The following is a 20,985-nucleotide window of genomic DNA, read 5'->3' on the forward strand; positions in this document are numbered from 1 at the left end:
TTTAAGAGTTCTTCATATATTTTGGATAATAGTCCTTTATCAGATGTGTCTGTTGCAGATATTTTCTCCCAGTTTGTGGCTTGTCTTTCCACTCTCTTGACAGTGTCTTTGACAGAGTGGAAATTTTTCATTTTAATGGAGTACAGCTTATCAGTTATTTCTTTCATGGATCATGCCCTTGGTGCTGTGTCTAAAAAGTGATTGCTAAACTGAAAGTCATCTAGATTTTCTCCTGTTTTATGTTCTAGGACTTTTGTAATTTTGTATTTTATAGTTAAGTTTGTGATCCATTTTTAGTTAACTTTTGTGATGAGTGTAAAGTCTGTGTTTAGATTATTTTTTTTGCATGTGTATGTCCAGTTATTCCAGCACCATTTTTTGAAAAGACTATCTTTGCTCCATTGTATTGTCTTTGTTCCTTTGTCAAAGATCAGTTGACTACATGTATATAGGTCTATTTCTTGGATCTCCGGTTTGTTTCATTGATCTATTTGTCTATTCTTTCACTGTCTTGATTACTGTAGCTTTGCAGTAAGGCTTTAAGTCAGGTAATGTCCGTCCTCCAACCTTGTTCCTCTCTTTCAGTATTGTTTGGTTATTCTGGGTCTTTTGCCTTTTTAATATAAAGTTTAGAACCAGTTTGTTGATATCCACAAAATAATTGACTGGGATTTTGAGATTTCATTGAATCTGTAGATCAGGTTAGGAAGAACTGACATCATGGTAACATTGAGTCTTCCTGTCCACAAACATGTAATATCTCTCCATTTATTTAGTTCATCTATTTCTTTCATCAGAGTTTTACAGTTTTCCTCATATACATCTTGTGCATATTTTGTTAGATTTATACATAAGTATTTCATTTGGGGGGTGAGTGAATGTAAATGATACTGTTTTTAATTTCAAATTCCACTTGTTCATTGCTGTTATATAGAAAAATGGTTGACTTTTGTATATTAACCTTGTGCCCTGCAAAATTGCTATAATCGCTTAATAGTTTCAGGACTTTTTTGTTGATTCTTTCGGATTTTCTACGTAGACGATTTTGTCATCTGACTACAAAGACAGTTTTATTTCTTCCTTCCTAATCAGTATACCTTTTGTTTCCTTTTCTTGTCTTGTTACGTTAGTTAGGACTTCCAGTACAGTGTTGAAAAGGAGTGGTGAAAGAGGACATCCTTGCCTTGTTCCTTATATTAGTGGGAAAGCTGCTAGTTTCTCACCATTAAGTATGATGTCATCTGTAGGCTTTTGTAGATATTCTTTATCAAGTTGAGGAAGTTCCTCTTTGTTCCTAGTTTACTGAGAGTTTATTTATTTATTTTGGCTGCGTTGGGTCTTCATTGCTGTGTGTGGGCTTTCTCTAGGTGCAGCTAGCAGGGGCTACTCTTCGTTGTGGTGCATGGGCTTCTCATTGCGGTGGCTTTTCTTGTTGCGGAGCATGGGCTCTAGGTGCACAGGCTTCAGTAGTTGCAGCATGCAGGCTCAGTAGTTGCGGCACACTGGCCCTAGAGTGCACAGGCTTCTGTAGTTGAGGCGTGTGGACTCAGTAGTTGCGGTGTGTGGGCTCTAGGGCACGTGGGCTTCAGTAGTTATGGTGCACGGGCTCCAGTAGTTGTGGCGCGTGGGCTCTAGAGCGCAGGCTCAGTAGTTGTGGTGCACAGGCTTAGTTGCTCCACGGCATGTGGGATCTTCCTGGACCAGGGTTTGAACCTGTGTCGCCTGCATTGGTAAGCAGATTCTTAACCACTGCACCACCAGGGAAGTCCCGAGAATTTTTTTAATCATTTCTCAAATGCTTTTTTTGTGTCTTTTGATATGATCATGTGATTTTCGTTCTGTAGCCTGTTGATGTGATGGATTACATTAATTGATTTTTGAATGTTGAGCCAGCTTTGATATCTGGAATAAATCCCACTTGTTTGTGGTGTATATTTCTTTTTATATTTTGTCAAGGATTTTTGCATCTATATTCATGAGAGATATTTGTCTGTGGTTTTCTTATCTTGTAATGTCTTTGTCTTGAGACAAAGAGGTAGGAATTATTCCCTGTTTCTATTTTCTGAAAGAGATTGTAGATATTTAGTATAATTTCTTTCATAAGTGTTTGGTAGAATTTATGAGTGAACCCATCTAGGCTTGGTTCTTTTTGTTTTGGAAGGTTATTAATTATTGACTCAATTTAAAAATACAGACTTATTTAGATTGTGTATTTGTTCTTGTGTGAGTTGGGTGGATTGTGACTTTGAACAGATTGGTCCACTTCATCATTGTCAAATTTGTGGGCAGAGAGTTACTCATTATATTTCTTTATTATTTTAATGTCAATGGGATCTGTAGTTATATCCCCACTTTCATTTCTGATATTAGTAATTTGTGTTCTCTCTTTTTCTTAGTCTAGCTAGAGGTTTATTAATTTTATTGATCTTTTCAAAGAATCGGCTTTTGGTTTCATTGATTTTTCTCCATTGATTTCCTATTTTCAGTTTCTTTTGAAATTTCATTTTGACTCTACTCCAGTTTTTATTATTTCTTTTCTTCTGCTTACTTTTGATTTAATTTGTTCTTCATCTAGTTTCCTAAGGTGGAATCTTAGATGACTGATTTTAGATCTTTCTTTTTTCTAAGTATATGCATTCAATGCTATAAATTTCTAAGTACTGATTTTGCTGCATCCCACAATAAATTGTCTTTTAATTTTCATTTAGTTCAAAATATTTTTAAAATTTTTTGAGATTTCTTCTTTCACCCATGTGTTACTTAGAAATGTGTTGTTTAATCTTCTTGTATTTTAGAGTTTTTCAGCTATCTTTCTGTTACTGATTTATAGTTTAATTCCATTGTGGTCTGAGAGGTTAGACATTGTATGATTTCTGTTCTTTTAAATTTATTAAGGTGTGTTTTATGGCCCAGAATGTGGTCCATCTTGGTGAATATTCCATGTGAGTTTGAGAAGAATGTGTATTGTGCTTTTGTTGGATGAAGCAGTCTATAGATGTCAATTAGAGCCAATTGACTGATGGTGTTGTTGAGTTCAACTACAGGCAAAGCTCAGAGATATTGTGGGTTTGGTTCCAGACCATCCTAGTAAAGCGAATATCATAATAAAATGGGTCACACAAATTTTTTGGTTTTCCAGTGCCTATAAAAATTATGTTTACACTGTACTGTAGTCTGTAAAGTGTGCAATAGCATTATGCCTAAAAAAATGCACATACCTTAATTTAAAAAATGATGCTGTTAGAAAAATGATGGCAGTAGACTTGCTCGATGCAGGGTTGCCACAAACCTTCAACTTGTATTAAAAAAAAAAAAAAAGGCAGTATCTGCGAAGCACAGTAAAATGAGGCTTGTCTTTGTGTCTTTACTGATTTTCTGCCTGCTGTTTGTGATGGAGCTGTGTTGAAGTCTCCAACAGTAGATTCCGTCTGTTTCTCCTCGTAGTTCTATCACTTTTTGCCCGATGTATTTGACACTTTGTTGTTAGGTGCATACATGTTAAGGATTGTTACCTCTTCTTGGAGATTTGACCCCTTTATCATTATGAATGACTTTCTTTATCCTTGATAACTTTTCTTACTTTGAAGTCTGCTATATCTGAAAATAATATAGCCACTCCACTCCTGCTTTCTTTTGATTAGTATTATCATGGTGTGTCTTTCTCCATCCATGTACATGGTGGGGAGGGGTGTTCAAACTCTTATCTTTAATGGAGTTTTCCCCCCCATTTTTTTTATTGTGGTAAAATACACATATAAAATTTATCATTTTTAGATAACTAATAAGGACCTACTGTATAGCACAGGGAACTCTACTCAATACTCTGTAATGGTCTATGTAGGAAAAGAATCTAAAAAAGTGGATACATGTATATGTATAACTGATTCACTTTGCTGTACACCTGAAACTAACACAACATTGTAAATCAACTATACTCCAAAAAATTTTTTTTAAAAAGTATCACTTTAACCATTTTAAGTATTCAGTAGTATTAAATAAGTACATTTATAATGTTGTACAACCGTCACTACCATCCATCCACATGACTCTTTATCTTATAAAGCTGAAACTCTGTACCCATTAAACGATAACTTCACATTCCTTCCTCCTCCTAGACCCTGGCAACCATCATTATATTCTCTGTCTCTATGATTTTGACTATTCTAAGTACCTCATATAAGTGGTTTTATGTAGTATTTGTCCTTTTGTGCTTGTCTTATTTCACTTAGCATAATGTCCTCAAGGTTCATCCATGTTGTAGCATATGTGAAAATTTCCTTCCTTTCTATTGTATATACATATCACATTTTGCTTATTTATTCATCTGTCGATGAACACTTGGGTTGCTTTCACATTTTAGCTAATGTGAGTAATGCTGCTATGGACATGGGTGTACAGATATTTCTTTAAGATCCTGCCTTCCGTTCTTTTGGGTATATACCCAGAAGTGGAATTGCTTGGTCATATGGTAATTCTGTTTTTAATTTTTTAAGGAACTGCCACACCCTTTTCTGTAACAGCTGTACTGTTTCACATCCCCACCAACAGTGCACAAGAGTTCCCGTGGCTACACATCCTCTCCAGCACTTGTTATTTTGTAGTGGTTGTCATGTTTTGTTTTGTTTTTTGTTTTCATAGTAGCCATCCTAATGGGTATGAGGTGGTATTTCATTGTAGTTTTAATTTGCATTCCACTAATGATCAGTGATATTGAGCATCTTTTCATGTGCTTATTGGCTATTTGTGTATTCTCTTTGGAGCAATGTCCAAGTCCTTTGTCCATTTTGAATTGGATGTTCAGGAAGTTTTTGGTGTTTAGTTTTAGGGGTTCTTTATATATTCTGGATATTAATCCCTTACCAGACATATGATTTGCAGATATTTTCTCCCATTCTGTGGGTTGCATTTTACTCTGTTGATAGTGTCTTTTGATGCAGAACATTTTTAGTTTTCAGGGAGTCCAATTTGTCTGTTTTTTGTTTTGTTCCCTGTGCCTTTGATGTCATATCCAAGAAATCATAGCCAGATACTGTGTCATGAAGCTTTTGCCCTGTTTTCTTCTAAAAGTTTTATAGTTTTAAGTCTTACATTTAGGTCTTTGATCCGTTTTGAGTTAATTTTTTTATCTGAGGTTAAGTAAAGATCCAACTTTATTCTTCTGCATGTGGATCTTCAGTATTCCCAGTACCATTTGCTGAAACGACTATCTTTTCCCCATTGAATGGTCTTGACAACCTTGTCAAAAAGCATTTCAGCATAAATTTGAGGGTTTATTTCTGGGCTCTCTATTTTATTCCTTTGGTCTGTTTGTTTTTATGCCAGTACCACACCATTTTTAGTACTGTAGCTTTGTAGTATCATAAGGGATATTGGTCTGTAGTTTTCTTGCAACATCTTTGTCTGGCTTTGTTTTAAGGGTGATGCTGGCCTCATAGAATGAGTTAGGAAGTGTTTGCTCCTCTTCAGTTTTTTGGAAAAGTTTGAGAAGGATTTATATTAGCTCTACTTTCTTTCTTTGGCTGTGCTGCACAGCATGTGGAATCTTCGTTCGCCGACCAGGGATCAAACCCATGCCCCCTGCGGTGGAAGCGTGGAGTCTTAACCACTGGACTGCTAGGGAAGTCCCAGTATTAGCTTTTCTTTAAATGTTTGGTAAAATGAACCAGTGAAGCCGTCAGGTCTGGGACTTTTATTTGTCGGGATATTTTTGGTTACTGATCCAATTTCCATACTAGTTATAGGTGTATTCAGAATGCCTATTTTCTTCATGATTTAGTCTTGGTAGATTTTATGTTTCTAAAAATTTTTCCATTTCGTCTTGGTAATCCAATTTATTGGTGTACAGTTGTTCATAGTACTCTCCCATAATCCTTTTTATTTCAGCAGAATTGGTAGTAATGTTCATATCTTCATTTCTGATTTTAGTAATTTGAGTCTTTCCTCTTTTTTTCTTATTCCATCTAGGTAAAAATTTGTTCATCTTTTTTAAAAAAACAGTTTTTGGTTTCATTTTCTCTGTTTTTCTATTTTCTATTTTGTTTACTTCTGCTCTAGTCTTTATTATTTCCTTCCTTCTGCTAGCTTTGGGTTTAATTTGTTCTTTTTCTAGTTCCTTAAATTGTAATGTTTGGTTGTTGATTTGAGATCTTCCTTGCTGCTGTTTAATGTAAATGTTACAGCTACCATGGTGATTGCATGTGTGTCCTCACCAGCTCCTCATTTCTTCAGTGGTCACACCTCCCACCTGTGGAGGCACAAGATATCCCAGTGCTTTCTTCTCCATTGGGAAGAAAACAGTAGGTTGATTACATTTAAACTTTTAATGAGGAAAATAAAGATAAATTAAGCTTATCATTATCATGTGGATTAGCAGAATGTATATAGTACTTACTAAAAATGAATAAATTGGGGGTGCTCAAAACTTTACTGCCAGGATGGTGATGAAGTATTTTGGAGACCACTCAACTACACGGATGAGTCCAGAATGACTGCACAATGTGCTGCTGAACACCTTTGCAGTTCTTCCTCTTCTCGTGGCCCTGCCCTGTTCCCCTGTTCCTGTCATACTGCTGTGTGTTTTTCATACCTCTTTGACTTTGTTTATGTGCTTGCACCACATTAATGAAGATCTGCTATTGTGAATCCCGAACTGACAATACAAAATAGTCATATTTCCTACATTATATAACACTGATTCTAGCATAGTTCTAATAATACCTTATTACACGATAAGTATTCATAGGTATGATTTGTCTCCTTACCAAGATTTAAGCTCCTTAAAGGCCAAATAAAAACGATTGATTTAGCTCAATATTCTTGGCAAGCTAGGACAGTTTCAGACACATGGTAGAAACTTCAATTTTTTTTGTTTGAATTAATAAGTTAATATACCGTCTGGATTTTCCTATTATGATATCACTTTATCCCACAAAGTAAACCACAAAACAAGGTATAGAATAGGCAGCCTATATAATATTTATGGTAAACTCTCAAAATCAACATGTTAAGAATTATTTCCCATCTCTCTCACATCACCCAATACTCATCTCTTTGGCTTGAACAGAAGTGTGCTGACCAGGGATCCGTGTCATTCAGGGACGTGACTGTGGACTTCACCTGGGATGAGTGGCTACAGCTGACCTGTATGCAGAGGACCCTGTACCGGGATGTGATGCTGGAAAACTACAGCCACCTGGTCTCCGTGGGTGAGGAGTCTTCCCTGTGTAATGCCTCACAGTGTGCATTTCTTTTCTTAGCTGCCAAAACTTATGAGCCCTTGGTGGAGCTTTATGATATTTGTACACCTCATGGGTCAGAAATGATTGCTGCTATTGAGCACAGAAAGAATGTTTCTGTTCTCACTTCCCTAAAGAAAGGTTCAAATGGTCACCATTATCATGTGAATCCTGAACCGGCACCTTCATTGTCCTTCAGGGCCCCGCTGTCCAAGCAGCTTGTCCGAAGTCTTAACCCTGTATCTCACTCACAGGGTACTGCATCAGCAAACCAGAGGTGGTCTTCAATCTAGAGCAAGGAGAAGAGCCGTGGCCATTAGAGAGAGCATTTCCATGCCGGAGTGATCCAGGTGAGTTAGTCATTATCAGGTGAAAAAAAAGAAGCCACTGGAAATGCAGACCCAGATGGATTGGTCCAGAAGTTGAGACCTTTGGTCTCTGTCTCAGTAATTCTGTGTAGGGGCTTCAGACCTTGGGAAGTAACTGAACGGCGAGCCAGCCTGCCTCAGATAACCTGAACCACATTTCCGTCCACCACTCTTAAGTACCAGCACTTTCCTCTCTGGCCTGACGTTTAGGGAAGGTGACCATTCTTGTGTCCAGCGTTGACCCCCTGCCTGCCTCATCTTAGACCTTTGTTCTTGGTTTCTCCTTTCTAGTATTCATCTTCTCTCCATTTTCATGGACTATTTTCTTTTCAGTTTTCCCAGCAGGCATTTATTAATTCATTCTGCAGATATTCTTACTCTGTGCCACCCACGCTTCTGGTGTCGGGGATATGCCGATGAACAAACACTGTCCCAGAGCTCCTATAGCTTATAAGCTAGCAGGAGGAGGAGACGTGAATAAATACGTTTACATGTCCAGCGGTGACGAGAATGGTGAAAAGAACTAAAGCAGGAGATAGAGAGCAGGGTGTGCTCTTGTAAAAGGTGGTTGGAGAATGCCTTTCTGATGAAGTCAGCATTAGAGCAGATAATGAAGTAAGGAGGTGAGTCATGTGGATTCTGGGGGTTCCAGGCGAAGGAACAGCCACAGGGCCAAGATCCTGCGGCAGGAGTTTGTTGGAAGTGCTCTGAGAAAAACAGGGAGGCCAGAGTGGTGGCAGGGGAGCACCTGAGAGGGATGCTGGTGGGAGGTGACATCAGACAGGTAGCCAGGGGCCAAATGATGTCTTACAGGACATGGCGAGGGCTTTGACTTCATTTGGGGCGAGATGGGTAGCTATTACTGGATTTCTGCAAAAGAGTACGTTTTAAAAGAATTTCTTTGCTACTATGCAGAGAAAATTGGGGACAGGGACAAGGGTGGTGGACAAAGTAAAAGCATAAAGACAGTGTGAAATGCTGGCTCCTGAAATACTGACCACCACCATTGTTAAGGCAAATCTTAATTGATTGCTCACCCTGACAGTCTTCGTAGCATCTTGGAAAAGAGTGAACAAAGGTTATTTATGAGATTTGAGGGTATAGTTTAAAGTATATTTTTTTAACTCAGGGGCTTGATAACCTTTGGGTAAGAATTATGATTTAACAGTTTAGGATTTGCGGACAGGTCTTGGAGAATAAGTAGTAGAGTATCTATGGGAAAGGTGAGAAGTTTGTTTAAAAGGGTTTTGAGGAAGCTTCTGAAATGAACAGTAAAATCATTTGCAACTTTTGTCTTCCTGGGCATGAGTTTCATGGAGCAGGAAAGTCTGCTGGTGAACACAGTAGAACAGTAGTCATGGTAATGCAGAGAGTAAGCTGTGTGGATGTTGACGGTTTCAGCTCTCGACAGCAAAGAGGTGTTTGCAGTGGCTCAGATGTGAAGTGAGGGGGTAGACGTGATGAAATGTGGCTCCATGTTTGGAGAGTAGGATTTGCTGTTGGGTAGGATGTGGAGTGAGAGAACGGGGTGGGGAGCCAAGGATGACCTCAGTATTTAGTCTGAGCAACCTGCTGGGGTGGGAGGTGTTCACTGAGATGGGAAAAGTGGGGAGGAGCAGTTCGGGGCAAATTTTTTAAGAAGTGACTTTGAGAAGCGTCAGTGACTTGAGATGATTATTAATTATTCAAATTTAGATGTTGATGAGGCCCTTGGACATACAGATCTGGAGTTGGAGAACAGACAGGAGTGCAGATTAAATTTGAAAGTCATGAGTTGAAAGGTGGTATGCAGACATAACTGGGCCTTGGGGAGTGGATGTGGATAGACAGGAGAAGAGGCTGCAACCCACAGCCTTACAACATGTAGGAGTCACAAGCATAAGAAAACCCAGAGAGATGTCTGGAGGCCAAGAAAGGTGCTTGTCAAGAAGGACACAATGAATTTCTAGTTTGAAATTGGAAATATGAAGTCAGCGTTTTCCCCCTTACAATGCCCTGTAAACCATCTAAAACCAACTAGGAGATTGAGAAATGAGTTGCAGAGAAATAGCTAAACTTGAAACCATGACATAAGGAGAAGAACTGTTGAAAGCAATAAAAAATCAAGCTGGGTACAGGCACCTGGAATTGGAACCAGAGAGAGACCCTCCAGGGCTGCTGACCTCAGAAGGAAATGCAAGGTGACTAACCCTTGGTAAAACATCAGGAAGGGTTTGAACAAGATTGTGGCAGGAACTTCCTTGTTCCCTGCTTTGGTTCTGAGAAGCAGAGAAGTGGGATTCAGGGTGGAATCACACACATAACCCTTAGCTGTGTAAAGTATTGGTCTTTGTAGCATTTGGGGGATAAATGAGACTTTGCACGTGAAAATGCCCAGAGGTTTTCTGAGAGAAATAAAAGATAATCAAATGCAATGTTAAGTCCTTGGTCCTAAGCAGCCAGTGCAGGATGCATGGACGTTTTCATAAGAAAAAAAAAAGGGGAGAAAGGAAAAAAAGAAAAGGCAAAAAAAAAAAAAATTAGTAAGTGAAAACACGCACCTGAAAAATAGTCATAGAAGAGAGAAATATTGTGACCAAGTATCTCACTATGAATGTTTCACAACTTAATGAAGCAATTGCCTTTATGATGCAAAAGTACAAGGAACGATATATAAGCACTGAGGGGAGAGATGAAGAGACACAGGAGATTGTCTGAAAGCTTCCAGTGCTCAGGAATGAACTGGAAGAAAAAACATCCTGACAGTAAAATGTGTAGAATTGGAAGGAGCACAAGGAGCTGAAAACATAGTGAGGGGCCTGGAAGAGAGAAACACAGGAAGTGAGCAGAAGGAATGGGAATTGGGGCACAGTTAAAGGGGTCACATGTGGAAGACTGGAAAAGGAGGTTCAGCATGCACACCATCCAGTCCCCCATGTGGAAAGCCAGAGATAATTGAACAGAACAAATATTTAGAGATACATTTCAAGGAAACTTCCTGGTATGAAAGAAGACTGGAGTCTACATGAAAAGGACAAACTTACGGGAAACTAACTCAGAATTGTCGCTACCATGGTGTATCCTAGGGAAGTTACTAGATTTTTAAAGAAAGAAAGATTCTTTTTGGTCTGCAAAACCAAAGAATTAAGTCATTTAAAACTTTGTTGAGGAATATTGACAAATATAATTGTATATATTTAAAACGTACAGTGTGATGATTTGATGTACATATATTGTAGAATGGTTACCAAGATTAAGATAATTAACACATCCATCACCTTACGTAGTTAACAGGTAATTTGTATGTGTGTTTTGGGGGTGTGTGTGTGAGAATGATTCAGATATATTTGCAACAGCGTTCAAGGGTACAGTACCATATTATTAACTATAGTCACCATGCTCTACATTAGATCCCCAGCACTTGAATTAAGTCTTTTTTCTTTTAAATTCTGGCTGTGCTGCTCGGCTTGCGGGATCTCAGTTCCCTGACCAGGGTTTGAACCTGGGCCATGACAGCAAAAGCACTGAATCCTAACCACTAGACCACCAGGGAACACCCCAGTCATTTTTAAGGGGGAGAAAAAAAATCAAGTTGATCTCAGACGTCCATAATAACATCCACTGCTTTTAAAAGCAGTGGAGAAAGAATTACAAAATCCTTAAGAACTAAAAGTAAATCCCAATAATTTTATATGTAGACAAAATGTTATTTAGCTAAAGTAACAACAGTAAGTTTGAACATGCAAGAATGCAGGGAAATATTGTTCTCGTGAATGCTTTGTAAAGAAATTTCTAGAACATGAACTTAAGAAATGGTAAAGTATAAAACAGCAGAAGATTGTTTTTGAGTGCTATTTATTTAAGTGAGAACCAAGTCTAAAACTGAAGTGGGGATTGATTACCAGGATAGAATTAAAACATAAAGGACTTAAGATTTTAGGATTATTAGATATAAAATTTTAAAATTTGGAATAGCCAAGTCCCAAAACAAACAAAGCAGTTTAGAAGGCTAAGAAAAACTAGGGGGAGCTTGCCCTTTCAAATTCAGTGCTAGCTATTGGCTGTAGTGTGATATTGATGTAAGAATAAATGGATCAGAAGTAAGATTCCAGAACTAGCTCCACGCATATGGAAATCAGATATGTGAGAAACAGACAAAGGGGAGATAATTCAATAAGTGCTGTTGAGAAAATTACTCATATGGAGAAAACATTTATGTCTTTTACCATTATACAGAAATCAACTTAAAAGTAAAATATATAAAACTTCTAGAAGAAAGTATAGTGGAATATGTTTATAACTATATAAAAGGGGAATATATGTACGCTCTTGATATATATGTATCATCATCTATATACAATCCTTATGAAAGGGTTCTCAAACAGCACAAAAATACTGTTTTAGAAGAAAAAAAATAGATTATATTAAGAACATTCACTCATTACAAAACACCATAAAAATTCAAGATTCATGGCATAGAGTGAGAGAAGTTATTTGTAACATATATAACCAGCAAAGGCTTAATATCCAAAATATATTCATGGCTTTTCTCAAACAGAAATTTAAATAAGGCATTATACATTATTCATTTTACTTAATTTCTGCTTCCTCCCACTGGAATGTAAACTTCATGAGAACAGGGGTTTTTTTCTTTCATGTCTGTTTCCACTCTCTAGGATAGTGCCAGCCACAGTTTAGCATTCAATAAAAGTTTGTTGAATAATGAACTCCTACAATTCATAAGAAAAAGTCAAACAACCCAACAGAGAAGTGGACAAAAGACATACATGAAAAGGAGACACAAGTGGGAAACAAAAACACAAATGATAAATGAGAATATCTACAACTTTATTGGTAATCAGAGAAGTAAAAAGTATGACAGTGAAATAGCATTTTCTGTGCTCAAATTTGGCAAAAATTAAGACGTCATACAATAGGAAGCAGTTTTGATCACACGATCACTCTGTCTCCTGGGAAGAGTTTGTCAAGAACTAGGTCTTACAATGTCTCTTCCCTGTACCTCATCTGTTCCTAAGAGTTAAGGTTTTCGCTTTACCCAGTGACTGAAAAATTCCCAGGTCCTCTATCTCCACCTCATCTGCCCTCTACTCTCCGTTTTACCTGAGATGTTCCAGTCCTTTCGTTGTCAGTGTGGCAAAAACTAACCCTAAAATCATTTCTTCCAAATTGTAAATCTTCTCACATTCCTTATTTCCACTTACTTGGGTTCTAACACTTTTCTTCTCCCGTATCTGACAACCATGAAAAGCACCTGTAATACTGATCTGTCCATAGTTCCTCTTATTTTTAATTTTCTTTTGAAAACTATCTTCTATAGTTTTTATTCTTACCTTCCAGTGACCTTACTCAAAACCAGAACCTTATTCTCTGATGCCTTATTTCATTCCTAATTGTAAGTATATATATTTAAATCTTAGGGTTGTCCTCTATTACTTACGACACCTCTTCTTAAACATATCAGTCCATATTCATCCTTTTTTGTTGATGTTACTCAAAAACTCATGGTAAGTTCCATTTGATCCTCCTTCTAAATACTGCTCATACATCTTACCCACATATGCACCTCTTCTTGAGGTTTGCCTGTCCAGATCCTTAAGAAAGGGCTTAGGACTGTGCCTGGCATGTAGTTAATGCTTGTTGTGCGTATTTTACACTTAGTTTATGTTTGAGCTCAGGTACTCACCTCTGTTTTGAAGTGCTTCTTACTCTCTCCCCTCTTAGAATTCCCATTTCACTTAGCAGCTGAGCCACAAGGAATTCAGACCTCATCATATACTGTGACACCTGAGAGCATCTGGTTATTGCTGAGGCTTTTGTCCCCATCTGGAGGGCCTCTTTTTTTTTTTTCTTTTAACTCTTCCTTAATTTGATGTATAATATATAATAGATATGCTCATCTATTAATGCTGATAGATACGTTTATTCAGAAAGCATTTCCTAAGTACATAGGCCTACATCACTTACCTGTAGATTCTGATTCATAGGGTACATGGATTGACATGGGGCTATGACAGTCTATACTCCATGTTTTGTTTCTGTTTTTTTTATAAATTTGTTTTTATTTATTTGTTTATTTTTGGCTGCATTGGGTCTTTGTTGCTGCGCGTGGGCTTTCTCTAGTTGCGGCGAGCAGGGGCTACTCTTTGTTGCGATGCCTGGGCTTCTCATTGCAGTGGCTTCTCGTTGCGGAGCATGGGCTCTAGGCGCATGGGCTCAGTAGTTGTGGCTCATGGGCTGTAGAGCACAGGCTCAGTAGTTATGGCGCACGGGCTTAGTTGCTCTGCGGCATGTGGGATCTTCCCAGACCAGGGCCCGAACCCATATCCCCTGCACTGGCAGGCGGATTCTTAACCTCTGCGCCACCAGGGAAGCTATACTCCATGTTTTGAACAAAAAATTTCCAGGTTATTCTGTGGGGGAGGGATAAATTAGGAGGTTGGAATTAACATATACACAATACTATATATAAAGTAGATAATCAACAAGGACCTACTGTATAGCACAGGGAAATCTACTCAGTACTCTCTAATAACCTATATGGGGAAAGACTCTAAAAAAGAATAGGTGTGTGTATATGTATAACTGAATCACTTTGCGGTACACCTGAAACTAACACAACATTGTAAATCAACCGTACTCCAATACAAAATAAAAATAATTAAGAAAATTTTCCAGGTAATTCTGATGCTTTTTGAGGGCCACCAACTGAATGTCTACTCAGAGGGACTCAAAGGCAACTGGAGATACCCAGTTGCCTGCTAGGAGCATAGGCTGTAGTTGGGAGAAAGAAACAAAATTGTGTGATATATATTGAAATTCAGTGTTACCAAGTGCTATTGGATAAAGTTAGTCCTTTCCATAGTGTGTTAATAAAAAGTATAGGTAGTGACTATTTCAGTGTTGGAGAAGATGGACTTGGAGGCATCATTTGAAAAAAGTATGTGAGGAAGGGAGAGGGAGAGAGGGAAGAAGGGGGGAGGAAAGGGGAGAGATACATTTCCTGGAGGACGTCTGAGTTTTTAGTAGAACCAAAGCTGAAAAGCAGACTTCTGAATGTAAGAACTTATCAGACTTGTGGCCTGTGATTGGGAATAAATATTTAAAAAAATATTTATTGTGTATTTTTGTAAGGATATCTTGAACAACTAATATGTCTTATTTTGCCCATTGGCTTACAGATAGTGGGCTGTATCCGTGTATGTACAGATAATTTGTTTTATCCCACACCTAAGACTTCCTCTGGTATTTCTCCTGAAATCCATGTACACTAATATTTCTCACTCTACTTCTGTTCATGGTTTTCGTTGGGATAATAACCCAGTTATCTATGAGTTTCCCTTAGCTCACTGTTCCTTGTGTTTAGTCTCTTCTCTTTTTAGTTCTGAAGGTCTTATTTTTAAAACAGCAAATATATGTGTGTGCATTATAGTTTTACTCTCCCTTTTCCACTATAGCAGGTGTTTTCTATTTTTCTTTTTTCTGATCTAAGGGGATATATATGCTTGGGATTTGGGGATTTCATTCTAGGAGCTTGGGACTAAAAAATGAGAATCACTGATGTAATAAATTTTATTTACATAGGAAATGTGTTAGCATTTTTAAAGTACACCTAATTTTTCTTATTTATGACCTTATAGACAGAAGCCAGGAAAACCAAGATAAACATTTGTGGCGAGTTTCACTCATAAACAAAAAAACACTGACTAAGAAGAGAGATAATGTTTTCAGACAAACACCCTGTCAATATGACTTACATGGAATGAGTTTGAAAAATGTTTCAGAATCCGTTATTAGTGATAAAAATCATTCAAGTAAGAACTCTAATGAAATTAATGCATGTGGGAAGTTGCTTCTTGATAATAATCAAGAAAATACTCATCCTGGAAAGAAATCTGATGAACATAACCAAGATGGAAAATCTCTAAGTCATAATAAGGACCCTACTGGGCAACAGAAAATTCAGCCTCTGGGACCACCTGTTGAAGGTCATGAATGTGGGGCAGCTGTCCTTAGTGAGGCAGCCATCATCACACCTCAGAGGACCCAAACTGAAGAGAAGCCCCAGGATTATAAGGAACAGGGGGAAAATACCAGTGACAAGTCAACCCTTAAAGTCCAGCAGGAAATTCACACAAGGGAGAATCATTCTGAAGTTAATGAGCGTGAGAAGTCAACCCTCTTTAAACATCAGGAAGTTAACGTGGAGGAGGAAACCCACGAATCAAATGAAAATGAGAATAATTCCAGCAAGAAGTCCCACCTCACTCAACTTCATAAAACTCACACGGGAGAGAGAACATTTGAATGCAGTCACTGCAAGAAATCTTTTTACCAGGAATCCCACCTCACTCAACATCAGAAAACACACACAAGAGAGGAACCATGTGAAAGTAATAAATGTGGGAAAACCTTCCAGAAATCACAACCCACTGACCCTCAGAGAACCCACACAGGAGAGAAACCCCATGAATGTGATAAAGCCCCTGGAAAGTCGGCCATTACTGACCAGCAGAGGACACAGTCAGAAAAGAAGCTTCATGTATGTAATGAATGCAAGAAATCTTTTCGTCATTGCTCAGCCCTAAAGGTCCATCAGAGAATTCACACAGGAGAGAAGCCCTATCAATGTAAGGATTGTGGGAAGTCCTTCTATGCAAAATCAAACTTCAACCATCATCAGAGAACTCACACGGGAGAAACCATACGACTGTAAGGATTGTGGGAAATCCTTCTGTGTGAAATCAAACCTAACTAAGCATCAGAAAACGCATACAGGGGAGAAACCTTTCTCACAGAAGTCACAATTTGCTGATCATCAGAGAACACACACAGGGGAGAAACCCTACAAATGTACTGAGTGTGGAAAATCCTTCTACTATAAGTCAGCCCTACAAGTACATCAGGGGAAGCATACAGAAGAGAAACCCTATAAATGTACTGAATGTGGGAAATCCTTCTGCTATAAGTCAGCCTGATTGTACATCAACTATCCCATACAGGAAAGAAACGCTATGCCTGTAATGAATGTGGGAAAACCTTCTGTGTGAAGGCAAATCTCACTAAACATCAGAAAATTCATACGGGATTGAAACCCTATGAGTGTACTGAGTGTGGCAAATCCTTCTCTATGAATTCGATCCTCACTGTACATCAAAGAACTCACATGGGGGAGAAACCCTACGGGTGCAATGAATGTGAGAAGTCCTTCTACAAAAAGTCAGCACTCACTAAACATCAGAAAACCTACACAGGGGAGAAACCACACAAGTGTAATGCATGTGAGAAAGCCTTCCTTATGAAGTCGACCCTCATTATATACCAGAGAACTCACACTGGGGAGAAACCTTTCAAATGCAATGAATGTGAAAAGTCATTCTATGTGAAGTCGCTACTTAATATTCATCAGAGAAATCACACAAGAAAGAAACCCCATGTATGTAAAGAATGTGAGAAAGCCTTTTCTATGAAGTCAAACCTCACTGATCATCAGAAGACACACTCAGAAGAGAAACCCTACGAATGTAATGAATGTCAGAAGACCTTTCACCATAAGTCAACCTTAACTGTACACCAGAGAACTCATACAGGGGAGAAACCCTATAAGTGTAATGAATGTGGGAAAGCCTTCTATATGAAGTCAGCCCTCAGTCAGCACCAGAGAATACACACAGGGGAGAAACCTTACGAATGTAAAGAATGTGGTAAAACCTTTTTCCAGAAGTCACACCTCACTAAACATCAGTGAACACACACAGGGGAGAAACCTTACGAATGTAAAGAATGTGGGAAAAATTTCTTCCAGAAGTCACACCTCATTGAACATCAGAGAACACACACTGGAGAGAAGCCCCATGAGTGCAATAAATGTGGGAAATCTTTCTAAGTCAGCCCTAACCATACATCAGAGGACTCAGAGGAGAAACCTTATAAATGTAATGAATGTGAGAACTCTTTCTGTATGAAATCACACGTCACTGTACATCAGAGAACTCACACAGGGAAGAACCTCTTTGAATGTAATAAATGTCGGAAAACGTTTTATGTGAAGTCAAACCTCATTAATCATCAGAGGACCCACACAGGGGAGAAGCCCTATGAATGTAAGAGATGTGGGAAATCCTTCTGTATGAAGTCAACACTCATGGTGCACCAGCGAACACATACAGGGGAGAAGCCCTATGAATGTAATGAATGTGGGAAAGTCTTCTGCAAGAAGTCAACTCTCTCTAAACATGAGGTGATTCACACATGAGAGATACCCAAAGTGGCAGCAAATGTGGAAAATACTCCTGTGTAAAGTCACATTTTGTCACACCTGAGAGAACTCACAGGAGAAACTGTAAGCTCTCTTATATCAGAGGACTTGTCAGGAGAGAGATTCCCTGAGAACGTTATTAGCATCCATCTACAGATCCACTATATGCTTCAGAGAAATCACAGGGGAAAGGCATCAGAAGTATTAAAGCATTTACAAAGTCACAACTTACTGAACATCAGATAATTGATATTGGAGTGAAACTGTATAAATGTTTTATGTACAAGCGTTCAAGAAGGAAACCAAACTTTATTATATAAGGAGTTAATACTGAGGGGAAATCTATCAATTTAGGAAATATGGATACATTTTTTTTTTCCTCCAGAAATAATGTAATACTGGAAGTCATGATTCTCATGTGGTACCAACTTTTGAAAATGTGACCTAAGATCTGTCTAATGCTAATGATACTCGTTTTGTAATATGAAGCCTTTGGAAACACAGGTTGCAGCAGCAGATTGACAGCATTAGACACGTGAAGTGTACCTCAGGTAAGAAGGCTTAGGCATGTTAGCAACATACCTATGTTGTGTGTTTGATTTACATGGTGGATGTCAAAATGGTTGTCAGTAGGAGATATCTCCTCATAGCTTAATAATTATTATGACAGATTTCTCACACTAAATGCCACCAGTGTTTGTATTTTGGTATACAGTATACATTTTAAGTGAAATACTGACAGATTTGAAGTACTGTACCACAACATATTATTGAGAAAATCAAAGTATAGAAAACTATCCAGCGTGCTACTTTTTGTGTAAGAATTGAGAGGATTCTCACACATATACACAATTACTTATTTTTGCAAAGAAAAACACTAGAAGGATAAACTACAAACTATCAAATACCTATGGAGGAAGAAGTGAACAGGAAGGTAGAGATAGGGGTGGAAGCAAGGTTTCTTTGATTTTACTTTTTTATGGAATTTTGACTTTTGAACAAATGTAAATGATTTATACATTCAAAAGTAAAAATAAGACATTCTGAAATTGAGGGCTTCCCTGGTGGCGCAGTGGTTGAGAATCTGCCTGCTAGTGCAGGGGACACGGGTTCGAGTCCGGGTCTGGGAGGATCCCACATGCCGCGGAGCAACTAGGCCCATGAGCCACAACTACTGAGCCTGCGCATCTGGAGCCTGTGCTCCACAACAAGAGAGGCCACGATAGTGAGAGGCCTGTGCACTGCGATGAAGAGTGGCCCCTGCTTGCCGCAACTAGAGAAAGCCCTAGCACAGAAACGAAGACCCAACATAGCAATCAATCAATCAATCTTTTAAAAAAAATTCTGAAATTGAAAACAAATCAACTTAATATCAAATTGGCAACTCAACCACACAAAAGAAATAATTCTTTGAAGAAATTTCTGAACTCCATATTATGACTATACACCCTTAATGGGATGTGTTTAAGGACAAAAAGACCTGTAAAAAATTATAAAATCATCAATTTTTTTAAAGTATTGGTATTTATTTGAATCTATTTTGTATATATTGTAGGATAAAACAAAAATAAATTATTAAAGTTACTAGGAATCAAAACTTCCAGTTTAAAAGAAACAACCATAAAAATCAAAGAATTTATGTAAAACTCCCTATAATGATAAATATAGATTGAAAATATTGCTCATTTAAAAAATTATGTATTTCATAGCTCTGTCCAGCATTGCCCCCTCCAAGGCACCAGGACTCCCTGGAGAAAGAGCTGAGTCTAGGTCTGGGCCCTGAGTGTCCAGGGTGAGCCTGGGACATCTTGGTCAGAAACCAAGGAAGCACGCGAATGTCAATGGGGATATGTCAGAGGTCAAATGTGAGGTAATTTGATGGTCAGACAAAACGACTGACTATCACATTTTAATAAACAATCCGAGTCTGCAGCTCAGTTCATTTCCACCATTGGAGGCAAATCTTAAACTCCTTACTCTGTAATTAGAACTAGGTTTTCACCCTGTCCTTTTAGTAGGAGCAGCTTTTCATCTCCAGTTGTGGAAAGACTTCTGTTGTAGAAAAATGCCAGCTCATAAATGTAGAAGGACTGACTGCTAATTTGCAACCTCTGGTGCGTCTAGATCATTAGATGGAAAGGAAGCGGTATTTGTGTAGAGCCAGAGTGTCCCCCACAGACATCTTACACACTGAAGCTGGGAAAAATGAACCTGGACAATTGAATGATTGCCCCACTTCAACCAAGTGATCAAATGAGCAGCAGTGACATTATGTTTTTTGATTAGATGCAATATGAAGTACTTACATTGCACCGTGGAGTACTCTTACCAAAATATTTAATGTGAATCTAATCAAGTGTTTATTAGTCTTTAAGTTTACAGGAAACACAGGAGATAGAGGAACAGCTTTTTTGGAGAAAACGATCAGACAAATCTGGAATGCAGGGTATTTTTCAAGACAGCTAGCCTGGTCTTCACAAGTCAGTGTCACTTTTAAAAAGAAATGCAGAGAAAGATTTTTCGATTCAGAGAAACTAAAGAGACATGATCAAATGTAGTGCATGAACCCTGATTGGATCCAAAAGACATCTGGTTCAAAAAGACATCTACGTAGATACTTCGGAGATAACTGGAGGAAATTGAATGTGGGATGGGAATTTGATGATATTAGGGAACTAGAGTTAATTTTCTTAAGTGATAATTGTGGTTATGAATGTGTTTCTGAGGACACATTTGCTGACTGGAGAGATGAGCTCTCATGATATCTGCAGCATTGAAGTGGTCCAGGGGGAAAATGCATATATAAGTAAAAATAGCAAAATTATAGCAAGTGTTGAACTTAGTGGTAGGCACATGAGTATTCACTATATTTTTCTTAAAAGAGCTCTGAAAATTTTTGTAAAAAGTTTTGGAAGAGTATCACATCACTTATCTACTCTCTTACTGTCTTCTGGCATACGTATATAAAAGTTCCCATTGTTACTGATTTGCTCTTCAATAAAGAAACCAAACAATGCCTTTCAAAAAAACAAAAAGTGTTTGTCTTGGGTTTAGCTGGTGTGATGAAAATGTCCACTAAATATGCAAAGGCGGGTACAGCACTGTTACCAGCACAAGCCTATGTTCA

General features: G+C 38.2%; 2 protein-coding genes across 11 annotated transcripts in view; one reads left to right on the forward strand and one right to left on the reverse strand.

Annotated features, from left to right (window-relative positions):
- The window catches only part of LOC309645849 (zinc finger protein 510-like), a 44,907-nt gene that overhangs the window by 4,246 nt on the left and 19,676 nt on the right, over positions 1-20,985 (forward strand). For 5 of the 10 annotated variants that reach the window (XR_014255086.1, XM_082431606.1, XM_082431610.1 and 2 more), the window contains exons 5-6: positions 7,064-7,205; positions 7,490-7,585. Coding sequence is in view for 9 of the 10 variants with exons in the window: in XM_082431606.1 (XP_082287732.1) it covers positions 7,064-7,205; positions 7,490-7,585 (238 nt within the window). In the remaining variant the exon portion in view is untranslated. Of the gene's footprint in view, positions 1-7,063; positions 7,206-7,489; positions 7,586-12,940; positions 13,012-15,240; positions 19,373-20,985 lie in introns of those variants that run through there. The other 5 variants (XM_082431608.1, XM_082431605.1, XM_082431609.1 and 2 more) reach the window with 2 other exon arrangements.
- The window catches only part of LOC309645842 (zinc finger protein 12-like), a 113,643-nt gene continuing 105,676 nt past the window's right edge, over positions 13,019-20,985 (reverse strand). Inside the window, exon 8 of the mRNA XM_082431566.1 lies at positions 13,019-14,013. Coding sequence (XP_082287692.1) covers positions 14,009-14,013 — 5 coding nt within the window. The 3' untranslated portion in view covers positions 13,019-14,008. The remainder of the gene's footprint in view (positions 14,014-20,985) is intronic.

This window comes from Balaenoptera physalus (genome assembly GCF_965194825.1).
Source record: "Balaenoptera physalus genome assembly, chromosome: 16".
NCBI lineage: Eukaryota > Metazoa > Chordata > Mammalia > Artiodactyla > Balaenopteridae > Balaenoptera > Balaenoptera physalus.